The sequence below is a fragment of the Ursus maritimus genome, unplaced genomic scaffold, assembly GCF_017311325.1.
Source record: "Ursus maritimus isolate PB19 unplaced genomic scaffold, ASM1731132v1 scaffold_16, whole genome shotgun sequence".
Classification (NCBI taxonomy): domain Eukaryota; kingdom Metazoa; phylum Chordata; class Mammalia; order Carnivora; family Ursidae; genus Ursus; species Ursus maritimus.
Genome location: NW_024424008.1, coordinates 39,182,660 through 39,194,814, shown reverse-complemented (window position 1 = coordinate 39,194,814; position 12,155 = coordinate 39,182,660). Strand labels below are relative to the sequence as shown.

General features: G+C 45.6%; 1 protein-coding gene across 1 annotated transcript in view; it reads right to left on the bottom strand.

The window, feature by feature from the left end:
- Positions 1 to 12,155, bottom strand: part of NFRKB (nuclear factor related to kappaB binding protein) — a 37,457-nt gene that overhangs the window by 10,921 nt on the left and 14,381 nt on the right. Inside the window, exons 7-18 of the mRNA XM_040631034.1 lie at positions 11,391 to 11,565; positions 10,706 to 10,807; positions 9,993 to 10,066; positions 9,163 to 9,247; positions 8,571 to 8,751; positions 8,210 to 8,318; positions 7,866 to 7,992; positions 7,556 to 7,621; positions 3,708 to 3,787; positions 3,548 to 3,594; positions 1,410 to 1,470; positions 822 to 996 (exon numbers count right to left, since the gene is read on the bottom strand). Of these exons, the coding sequence (XP_040486968.1) occupies positions 822 to 996; positions 1,410 to 1,470; positions 3,548 to 3,594; positions 3,708 to 3,787; positions 7,556 to 7,621; positions 7,866 to 7,992; positions 8,210 to 8,318; positions 8,571 to 8,751; positions 9,163 to 9,247; positions 9,993 to 10,066; positions 10,706 to 10,807; positions 11,391 to 11,565 (1,282 nt within the window). The remainder of the gene's footprint in view (positions 1 to 821; positions 997 to 1,409; positions 1,471 to 3,547; positions 3,595 to 3,707; positions 3,788 to 7,555; positions 7,622 to 7,865; positions 7,993 to 8,209; positions 8,319 to 8,570; positions 8,752 to 9,162; positions 9,248 to 9,992; positions 10,067 to 10,705; positions 10,808 to 11,390; positions 11,566 to 12,155) is intronic.

The window sequence follows — 12,155 nt, the reverse complement described above, 5'->3', positions numbered from 1 at the left end:
ACTGTCCCTCTAACCTGCTCTACTGGGGAGCAGCTTGTGGAGGCGGGGTCTCTCTGCCGTAGTCACGCTCAGTATTTATCATCTGTTATGAAAGTAATAAGGGGGCAGTGTCCTATACTCTTCACACTTTCAGCCAAGACTGAGGTCTTGGGTGGGGAAAAAATTTCCACAGTTGGCTGAAATTTAGCATTTCCTTCAATTATGAGCAAAGGTACTAAATCTTCTCCTGGCAGTGACATGATTAGAAATCAGCTGTTTTCATATCACATCACAGTATCATTCCCAGGCATCACTATTTGGAAATTACAGGAGATGTAAGACCCGCTGCCGGGGGTTGTCATCTAGGATCGTGATAGAAACATATGTATTTCTACATCATAAATTTAACATTTTGATAAATATTTTAATAGGAATGGTTTCTTTACTAACTATGCATTTCATTTAATGCATTTCAAGACCAAATCCTGAGATGGAGTTTGCAGGATTCACCAGACTACCAAAGAGCTTCATGGCACAAAAAAAGGTTAAAAACCTCATCTTTAAAACAGTCAGTCTGGAGAAAGCAAATTCCCACACTTAAGCTCACTATTTAGCTGGCCCGTGAAAAATCCCTACATGAAAACAAATGTGAGCCCAGACTTCAGGGAAGAAACACCAATTCCTGGCATCAATCTCTGGGGGACAGAAATCCCCCTTCATGTCCCAAACTCCAAGGCCTCCTAAAACCACATCTGACCCTCAAAGCCCTTCCGGGGGGTCAGTGGGGGAGACATCTGATTAGAGAAAGAAGGGATCCCTGACCAGAGACAAATGACACATACCAAGAGACAGGATGGTGACATAGGCCGGCCGGTCAGAGCGCAGCAGGGAGTGCTCCCGAGCCTTGTTGAGGGAGGTCTCCTTGTCAAAAACACCCTTCACAGGCCCCACTACAGACTCGAACCCATGCATGCGAAAGGTGAACGCCTTATGGGGTTGGCTGTATCTGTAACGCTCCTACCAAGAGAAAAGAGACAAGGCTCCTAAGTCACAATCAGAGGAGTTCTAACACTCTCATACAATAAGGGGTCGACCTGAAGAGACTAAAACAAGGAAACAGTGCTGCACTAGGAATACTGAGCCAAACAGAGTGGGAAAAGGATGATCTCCAAAGAGATCACTAGCAAAGGGACAGAGAGATAAATATAGATGTATTCTGCTCTCTGGAAGGAAAGCCCACCAAAACATTTCTCATTCCCTTTCCTCACACCAATTCCACCCCCAGCAAACAATCTCAACCAACAGAACAGCTAAGGTTAAGGGTGTGAGTTTCCTCTAAGAACATGGACTCAAGGAGTGTCAGGCTCAGAGCTTTCTCTGCATGGCTCCATAGATGAAGAAATTTTCACTGGGTGCTAGTGATCCCTTACCTGCTCCTGAAAAACTCGTTTCTCCTCCCCTGTGCTGGGCCGTACCACATAGTCAGTTCTTCTGGAACATAAAGAATTTTGTATCCATCACCCCTTCTCCAGTACCCAGAACCAGTCCTTTGCACCATGAAAAAAATGTCCCTTCATTAGTACTCTGTTCCTGCAAAGGTCAAAAGTTCACTTTCCAGATCTTACCAAGTAACTCCTGTAATTCCAAAAATTACTCGAGTCTTCGAAATCAGGAAGTTACTAGGTAGGTGAGAAAGAGGCTGACGTTTTTACCTATTTTCAGTACTGTTGCTAAGTAAACCTCATCTAATGGCAACAAAAAAACTCAGCCTTAGAGGAACAGATGACTTCAAATTTGTAACACGACAAGTATGGTTTTTCTGCTCCCAAGAAAAACTGAGCTCTACACCCCTGTTACGTAAAACAACAGTTCTGCCATATTCAGGCTGGCCCTCACGCTGGTGCTCAGGAACCTAAAGAATGACACCAGAGCATCAAAGCAATAAAATACTCAGAAATTAATTTAACCAAGAGGTGAAAAGATCTGTACACTGAAAGCTACAAGAATCTGATTGAAGAAACTGAAAACACACACAAACACACACACACAAATAAATGAAAAGCTTGCCTATGTTCATGGATTGGAAAAATACTGTTAAAATGTCCGTTATTACTGGGGCACCCGGGTGGCACGGTCGGTTAAGAATCCGACTCTTGGTTTTGGCTCAGATCACGATCTCAGGATCATGAGACAGAGCTCTGCGTCGGGCTCTGCACTCAGCAGGGAATCTGCTTGGGACTTTCTCTTCCTCTCCCCCTCCCACTGCTCTTCTCTAAATCAATCAGTCTTAAAAAAAAAAAAAAAAGTCCAATTACCTCAAATCACCTATAAATTCAATGTAATCTCTATCAAAAGCCCAATACCATTTTTCACAGAAAGGGAAAAAACAACCCTAAGTTATATGGAACCACCAACAAGTGCAAATAGCCACCGCAGTCCTGGGAAGCATCACACTTGCTGATTTCAAACTTTATTACAAAGTTGTAATAGTCAAAATAGTACAGCATGTGGCATAAAAACAGACACATAAGCCAATGGAACAGAATCAAAAGATCAGAAATAAACCATCGTGTATATGGTCCATATTTGACAATGGAGCCAAGAATACTCAATAAGGAAAGGATAGTCTCTTCAATAAATGGTGCTGGGAAAACTGGATATCCACATGGCAAAGAATGAATTTGGACCTCTATCCTACACCGCTCACAAAAATTAACTCAAAGTGGATTAAAGACTTAAACATAACCCCTAAAACTGTAAAACTCCTAGAAGAAAACATATGAAAGAGGCTCCTAGACACTGGTCTAAGTAACAGTTTTTTAAGACATGACACTAAAACACAAACAATAAAAGCAAAAATAAACAAGTGAGACTATTCCAAACAAAATCTCCTGCACAGCAAAGGAAAAAAACAAAATGAAAAAGCAACCTACCAAATGGGAGGAAATATCTGCAAATCATACAGCAAAACCACAAGGAGATCTCATCTCACATGTGTTAGAATAGCTATTACCAAAAAGTTAAGAAATAACAAGCATTAGGAAGGATGCAGAGAAAAGACAAGCACTGTGCACTGCTGGTAGGAATGGAAATTGCTTCAAGCATATGGACACTCCTCAAAAAATGAGATAAAAAAAAAATTAGAACTATCATGATTCAGTAATCCTACTTCTGGAAGGAAGTACTTCCAGGAAGGAAATGAAATAAATCACTATCTTGAAAAGATACATGCACCTTTATGTTCACTGCAGCATTACTTTACAATAGCTGCAACACAGAAACCACCTAACTGCCCATCCGCGGATAATCAGGCAAAGAAAATGTGGTATATAATAATCCATAAGACAGAATAGTATGCAGTCATTTAAAAAAAGGAAATCCTACTATTTGCAACGGATGGAAGTGTATTCCCCTTCGCGGGTATGTTAAAGCAGGAGAGAATCAGGGGACACCGAGAACCCTACGTTCACTACGACTCTCACATACTAAGAATGGTCAGCAGAACCACAGCAGTACCTTAAACTATAATTTCACGGACCACTACCCACCATTCAAGTATTATACTCACACCCGAGGAACAGGTGTTGTGGCATCTGAGCTGTCTTCATTTTCTTGCTGGAGAAAAAAGAAAACATTAACAGGTAAATAGACTAAAGAAATTTGGCTAATTTAAGGACTCTGGAAATCCAATAAGAAAAATCTGGTTATTCATTCTGTAAAAACCGTACCTTACAGAAAGCCTGGTCTTTGGTTTCTAGCCACAGCTGGAAGAGTGCAGCTAATTCCTTTTCATTATCTTGGGACTGGCCTATCAGGAAAACAAAAAGGCAAATAAGAACAATAGTAAGAATAATACTAATAAAACAATCTAAGGTATACTCAGAATCCCACTTTCTCCTTACTTGCTATATCTATGCCAGAGAGAGAACCCATCATCAGGACCTACAGAGCAATGGTCCTTTGCACATACTATCCCCTCAGCCTGTATCGCCTTCCATTCACTGTCTGCCGGGACCAACACTTCCAGCTGTTTCCTGAGTAAATCACTCCTTCCGCAGGTATTCGCTGAGCAGCCACCGTGTGCCAAGCACCGCATGCTAGGCAGGGTTATTCAGCGAACTCAGTCTCTGTTCTCATGGAGTTTATAGTCAAGTGAGAGAGGAATACACATTAATAAAATCTCAAAGTGGTAGGTATCACAAAGGATTTCATGGAAGCTTACTCTAGGGAAGTTTTCCTATCCTTGGGGGGGGTCAAAAAAGGCTTCTTCTCATTGTGGTGCAACAGAGGCATTCTACCAACTGGCACAGTAATAAGAAGGCCCTCAGGCAGGAGAAAAGTGACCCCCTTGACCTGCCTAGAGAGATGAGCACCTCCCTCTGTGCCCTCCTCCCCTATTACTTTGGGCTCCTATGGAAGCACCCATCACAAGACAGTCCCTATGTCTCCTGCCCAGACTAGAAGCCACAGAGACCACCAGCACTTGGGTCTGCTTATGGGAAGAATGCAGCCCCTCAGGGCCTACCCTTCTCCAAGGCAGCTGAGATGACACTTCTGAGGACTCTTACGTGCTCTCCCTAGTCAGGCACAGTCCCACCATCCCTGGAAAGTGCTGAACTTTCTTATCCTGGGAAGATTTCTCTAGTGCTCTACCTTCTAGAATTGCTCCTTCATAGTCCATTTCCCTACAGCCTAATCCTCCTCTCAGCACTCCCTCCACATCTTGATTTGGTGTAAAGTCTGCTTCTCTGCAGTCCTTCTACCTTGGGGCATACTGGCTACCTATTCTCTCACAGCCACGTCCCTCGGAGCAGAGTTCCTCCTTCCATCCCATCACGGATGCCAGACTATCTCTCCCAACTCTTCTGGAAAATCGAAATAAAACAAAGGTCTGGTCCCTAAGACTCTTACCATCATCCATCCACCTGTTCCACCCTGTCCCCTGCTTCTCACAGCTACTCACCTAGTCATTTCTCACGGAGCACTGGCTCACCTGGCCCCTTACCAGTCCACTTCGTACCACCACACTGGGCAATTGGCACGACCAGACACAGAGCATGGCCAATATCCAAGCTCCTTGGTTCTGTCCTCATGACCTTCTCCCTCCATTCCACCCCAGCCACTCACTCCTTCCGTCACCACTGGACTCTGTCATTACCTCAAACCACTCCATCCTCCACATGCCTAACCCAGTGTCCCTCAGCCCCGGCTACATCCACAGAATCCTCACCTGGGAACTTTGAAAAATACAACCCACCAGCCTACTCCTGGGTGTCCACCACATTCCCCCCCCCCCCCCCAGGAACACAAGCAGGGGGAGTGGGAGAGGAAGAAGCAAGCTCCTAGCAGAGGAGCCTGATGTGGGGCTCGATCCCAGAACGCTGGGATCACGCCCTGAGCCGAAGGCAGATGCGTAACAACTGCGCCACCCAGGCACCCCCAATCCCTTTCCCTCTTCTCAGGGGTTTCCATCATGGTGAATTCTCCCTTCTCCCCTGTATGTTCAATCTCCTTCTCTCCACCATACTCTTTACATCAACACTTAGGCTCACTTAGAATTTTTCTCATTGAAAAAAACGCCTCTCTTGGCCACAAGTCCCCCTTACTATCAACCCCTCCCCTGCTAAACCTCTAGAAAGATGTTTAGATTCACGGTCTCTTTAACGAGAGGTACGAAGGTCAATGTTTAACTTGCTACAGGGGAGGGGGCCCTGACTGGTAGCATCTGCAGATTTCCAAGGGGTACATTAATTATACGGGTCAGCAAACTGGCCACCCGTCTTATCTGGTCCACAAGCTTAAAACCCATATTATCTGGTCCTGTAATGTCTGCCACCCCGGGTGTAAGTCCCCCTCCAGGCTGACTTCAAGCAACCAGCCTGACAGAGTCAGAAAGAGCGACACGGTCAGCAATCATGGGTTGCCTTCAGCTCCCCGCTGTCCTTGATGCCCGTCATCCTGATAAGGAATCACTCTTAAGGAAATTCACCAGTTCTTCCATGTCCTCAAGTCCATGGGCTTTATCTTACTGAACCTTTTAGGATGATCAAGGCTAATGACCACTCCCCACTTCCTGACTGTGTCCTTCCCTGGCTTCCAAGATTCAGCTACTTCATGGTTCCCTCCCAGGTCCGTAGTCACTTCCGTATACGCTCTCCTACTCAGCGTGCTCTGCCTTGGAGCTTCTCAAGGCTTAGTCTAGGCCCTCATTTCTCCTCCCTTCACGCTTCCTCCCTATGCCTTTGGCGCTGATTACTGTAGATATGCCAACAACTCCCTGCGCCGTAACTCTCCCATCTGGATTCTAAAACCACACACCCTACTGCCTACTCAACATCGACACTTAAATACCTCGAAGGCAGCTCACACTCAGCAAGTCCAAAACTAAACTCAAGATCTCCACCTTCCCCGAGGCGCGATGTCCCCCACAGCTGCCTACAATGAATGGCATCCTCACCACGAGGCACAGGTCTAGCAGAAGTGATGCTTGACAGCACTCTCCCTTTACTCCCCACAGCCAGTCATAGCCCAGTCCTGTGGCTTTTACCACCTGCAGCTTTCTCAAATCTGTCCGTTCTCTCTCCTCGGGTCCAGATTATCATCATCGCTATGCAGGCCTGTGTGAACTTTTCGGATCGAATCTCCCCCCGCATCGCTGACCCATACTGCTTCCTCCACATGGAATGCTCTTCCCCTCAGTCGCCTCGCTCCTTCCTAGTCACCATTAACATCTCTGCTGAAATGTTCCTTCCTCAGGAAGGTCCTCCCGACTCTGCAGAATACACCGACACCTCATCATCAACTTCCATCCTTTCCGGCACTTTCCCCTTACAGAATGTGTATGTTATTTCGTGTGAATGAATATGACTCCAGCACCTAACACAATGCCTGACACCTAAAAGCCAAATAAACATTATAAGGAGTAAATGAATCTACTGTCTTCACAACCGTCTCTCCATCTCTCCCTTCACAGACCACTCAAGGCGGTAAAGGGAAAGGTTAGTAAATTTCAGTAGGAAATCAACATGGAATTTTCCTCTTATCACCATCATTGGTAACAGTCACTGAACTGCTTCAGGTGCAAGACACTAAAACTTAGTAAGAAGGACTTCATAGATTCAAAAAAAAAAAAGTATCCTGCTCCTTGGAAATAGTGTATTCACGGCTGTCTGATATCCTGCTGCATGTTATCCGCAACAGCAAAGCCTACTGTTAGGAATGAAAAATCATTACACTATTACGGGTTAATCTAAAAGCACAGGCACAATTAATACGACTCTGGGCCCCACTGTAAAATACCTCTATGGATTTAAATCCAGCCGGCACCAAAGCGCATCGTCTTAGAAGGGCTGTCCCGCCCCAGCTTGGGGGAGCCAAAATCCAGTGGAGCGGTGAAACTTAGACCCTGAGATACCAAAGGGGTCACGAAGGATTCTTTTACTGAGCAAAATAAGGCTTAATATGGCTGTTCTCAACATCCTACTGGGCGGTACGGACTGGAAAGCAAAAGCAGCTGAGCGGGGGATGTGGGAGGATGAAAATCCACCGCGATGAGTGGGCAGTATGAATTACTCACCAAGCAATTTCCACTGCTGGGTTTTCTCTTTGAATTCAACAAACGGAGAGAAACTGGAAGGTACGGCTGCAAGAAATGGGATCACATGAACAAGCCGCACAGGTCGGAAAAAGTGCGAAACTCCGAATAATTGCGATTCCTGGGCTCCGAGTGAACTTTTGAATGTTTCATAGTGGATCAGGACAGACCCCCAAGGCACAGCATTAGGTGAAACCATAGGGGATTTAACCAGGAATGCTGCAGTTTACCAGGAAAATGAATTAAATAAAGGTGGGGGGGATACGTGACCCTAAGGAAAAAAGTACCTTACCACGACTTTCCCCAGCAAGATACTGCAGGGCTGGTAACACTAATTCTGCCCAGTTGGGGGCTGCAGAGAACCAGCTATTGAGGGAGCTGGCTGGAGAGGACTGCCAATCCAAAACCCGTTCCTCCAGCTAAGGGAAAAGAAAAGGCAGAAGCCAGTCAGAGTTCTATCCCACACCAGCAATCCCGCAGATGCGCCAGAGCAAGCTAGGGTGTAACGCCAAGTCACAAAGCAAGTCAGCTGCAGAGCTCTGAGAGGAACCCAGAATTCTTCTCCAGCTGTAGACTGTTAAAGCGTTCTACAATTTGAAAACTCTGATGTACATCTGACTTTTCCAAAACTCTTACCATAGGAAGGCTAGCCTGCCCCTCTAGCAGCAAGATCTCTAATAGAAGAGAGAAGAAACTGGAAGATATTTCATTGATTCCAAGGCAAGGCTTGAGGTCTTCAAGAGGCCTAATGAAGGAAAAAATATGTAGGAACAATCGAAGAGACCAAGAATACATCCCCAGATGGTTTAGGCCCTCCAAACCCTCTAACAGTCATACAGAAGTTCAATAAAGGACTACACGATACACGGTCCCTAGCAGGTCCTCCGGGACTCTAGTCCTGCAGATTCAACACGCATGGGTCCTTCCACACACCAGTGCTGGCCACACCCTAGGTGAACCTTTCACCCTTGAGCAGGAATCTCGGTTGCTCACTTACTCCTCCTTGACAGCAGGTATAGCCAGCGGAGAAGGGGCCTGGGAGAGAGATGGGATCCCGTCAGCACTGCTCAAGGGTTCAGCCAAGTCCTCTGCCTCTGACTTGATCAGTTTTATTTTCTTCTTCTTCCTCTCCTCTTTTTCCTTAACCTTTTTTTTAAGGACAGCCAAGTCATATAAGGCTAGGAAGAAAAGGCAACACAAATCACAGAACTGCATTTTCTACAACAGAAGTGAGGGTCTTATCTGCATGTTATTTTCCGAACACCCACCAGTAGAAGAAAGAAAAATCTTAATAAGACATTTAGCTCTTTTTTCTTTTTGTTGTTTTTTTTAATCTTTTTTTTTTTTTTCCCTACCAAACCCAGTGAGAGATCTTACAGGTTAATTTTAACACCTATTAAGGAGCCAAAGATCTGTTGTATTGATTTTATATTCATTTTCCACCTATAAATCCGTAAGAGGCAATAGCTAAACAAAGGTTCTCAGCAAGAAGGAAGTTGTGGTCTCATTTATTTTTGCCACACGTACATAGGGTCACGTAACGTAACACAACAGTCAGATGATGACCACCTATAGAGAACACCATTTACCTGCTAGTGAGCCCTTCCTGCCAGCATTTACTCGAGTCATGATGTCATTGAGAGTCAGGTCCCCTGTCAAAAGGTCCGGATGATCCTGGATGTGATATTCAGAGATTTGTTATAGAGACCCCAACAAGAAGCTAAAACTGTTCGTGATTTTGCCAATTTACCTAGATACAATCAGATGTTGGGTGCACTTGAAGAAATCATGTTGAATTAAAAACATATGGAGATAAAAACTACTCCCCTTCATAACGGGGCAAAGAACGCACTTCCAACCTTTCTATTATACGGCATGTAGTTTATATAAAGCTCTTTTGCATCCCTTATCTTAGTGCTCTTCAAACAATCTTGTGAAGTATCACCATATTTTATAGTGTGAAAGTGGGGTTCAGAGAAGGTAAGGCATTTGCTGATTTCCAGTGTGGGATGCTTCCTACCTCACCACCTGCCTTTTCTTCCTCCTCTCTGCTCTCTGGCTTGGCTGCACTGGCATTACCTTGATTCCGTAGAGTAACAGAGAGTAAAAAGTGGGAAGAGCACAGGATCTGAGTCCTGACTTCCTAGCTATAGCCAGGCCAAGGACAAGCTCAACCTCTCCGAACACAGGTAAATAATGATCCATGTACCAGTCTTGCTGTAAAGATTAAATCAGACACTATGTGAAGCATTTATCTTCCTCTCACACCTCTGGTGTTAACTAGCCGCTACGGTGGCTCCTGTCCCCCAACAATGGTAGAAAAGGAAGCATAAATGATATGGTGACTACCTTCATCTCCCAAAAGCCAATCCAAAGATACGAGACTGAAAACCACTATGACCACCCCACCCAATCTTACTGGTTGATGTTTCCGCTTCTCATGGTGCTTCTTTAACATTATCTTCAGGTCACTGTCCCCCAGTTCTATTTTATCTGAGAGAAAATGAACCAAACCACATGGACTAGGTCATTTACTAACACGATGCTCCAATTCAAGTCTTTCTGGTCACTTGTGATACTCAAAAGTCACATGTTTCTCTGAGTGTCCCTTCTGATTCCCATGCACTACAAGCACACATAGTCTTGAAATAGTCACAGGATCAACTCTCCAGCTTTTCTCCACATTGGTCAGTAACAATGACGTCAGTTAGTTAGCTGCTCCTAAAACACCTCAAAAATTCTTAACCGTTTCAATTCCTATTCTGATTAAAAGTTCTTCTCTAATTTCACAAACATTCTAAGAAACTGCTATGGCTCTGATTACCTCTCCTGTTCTATTACTGAACTGTCCCTAAATACTGCTATTCTAAGCATCTTCTTTCTTTAGCCCAAAATACCAGCTGATCAGCTCCTAAGGAAAAGCTTCAAAACGAAGGAAGGAAGGAAGGAAGGCAGGCCTACCTACTTGTAAAAAAGTGGAATCGTACAGAAACTTCTCCCCATCTCCTACTTCTAAGGAACACTGCTTCGATTCCCTGGCAGGTAAGAATCCAGCGCCCACCTCCCTGTAAGGGAGTTCTCAGATCTACATCCTGATCTCCCGAAACATCCGCAGCATCACTCAGTTCTCACCTGCGGTTTTCATATCCGTGGTTGAAAGCGTGGGCACCACCCTCAGGGGCACCGCAGGGCTAGGAGAACGCGCTGGAGAGCTCGGAAGCCATGAGCTGAGATCTTCAAAAGAAAATTTTTCTTGTAAATCCAACGTGGCTGTGGACTCCAATAGGGGAGATTGGGTAAGTGGCCATTTGGGTTCAACAAGGCTAAGCCAACAACATGGAGGCCAGGGTTCCACCATTCCTTTCTGACCCTCCTCCAGACGAACTGGAGCACACTTAGGTCATTTAAACGGCTCTTCCAGGAAGAGAGACTTCAACAGAGTGATGGGGTCGCATTGCAGCAGGCCAACAGTCACTACTACTCTCCTGTAAGGGGAAAAGCAGTTCTCTCAAGTGGCACAATAGGACCAGACAGGCCTACTGTGGAGAGCCCTGCCACGCAGGGACTCATCTCATCTAAACTCAAATGCCACTTAAGCATCAAGGGTACAAAAGGTATGCAGTCACACCCCACCTAACAGGAATGTCTCAGAGCCCAGACACCAGGAGTTCTGAGTCCCATCATCCACCCCCTGAGAGAGACAACTGGGAAAGCTTCTTTCCTGGGAGATAAATGGCTACCACTGGCTCCAACTGAACAATAAGCTGCTGGTGTAAATCCAACATCCCAGCTACCCCAAGTGCCCACAGACACTCACCCTCTTCATCAGATGACAGGTCTGTGTCACCACATTCCTCCTTCACTTCCCTCAAGACCTTCAAGTAGCGCTGCTGGGTCCGCCACTCCCGCTCCTCAGGGGTACGGGATGGTGAAGGGCGTTTCTGGCGGAAGGGAAGGGCCGGGCCGCTCCGCCGGGCCATCTCCAGGAGGTCCTAGGAAGAGATCAGATGGGGATACATGTCACCATCCAAAGTTTGTTCTGGTGCATTCCTCAAGTCTACATTTTCTTCTCTGTATTGTTTAACAAGCTCGATTCCTCCCTACAGATCAGAGATGCATGTAGGAGAACATGTCCAAGTAAGAAGAGCGTCTATAGATTACCACATGGCAAAACATCTTAAATCTCACTGGCAAACTGCTCCCTTAAGAATGAATACTTATTATACGGGACACCCAACTATTTCCATAGCCGGGCTTAAGAGCCACTTAGAGCCACAACGACTGTGTCTCAAAGATTACCACACAGGTCCAGATCCCGGGGCCATGAAGCCTGGTGCGCCAGTCATCCATCGGGACAGCTGGAGGCCTGTGCGCTCTCGCACATCATCTGGAGGCAACCTGCTTCTCCTTAACGACCCACGATGGATCTCAAAGCCATCTGCTGACCCCGCTAAATACTGAAGCTGTATTTCATCAGTTCTAAGAGATACCCTTTTTCATGTTTTCACATCTCCGAAATCAGGCTACATCTTAAAATGAGTAAGAAAGGATGACAGAGCCTGTGTCATGGCTTCATTGGTAA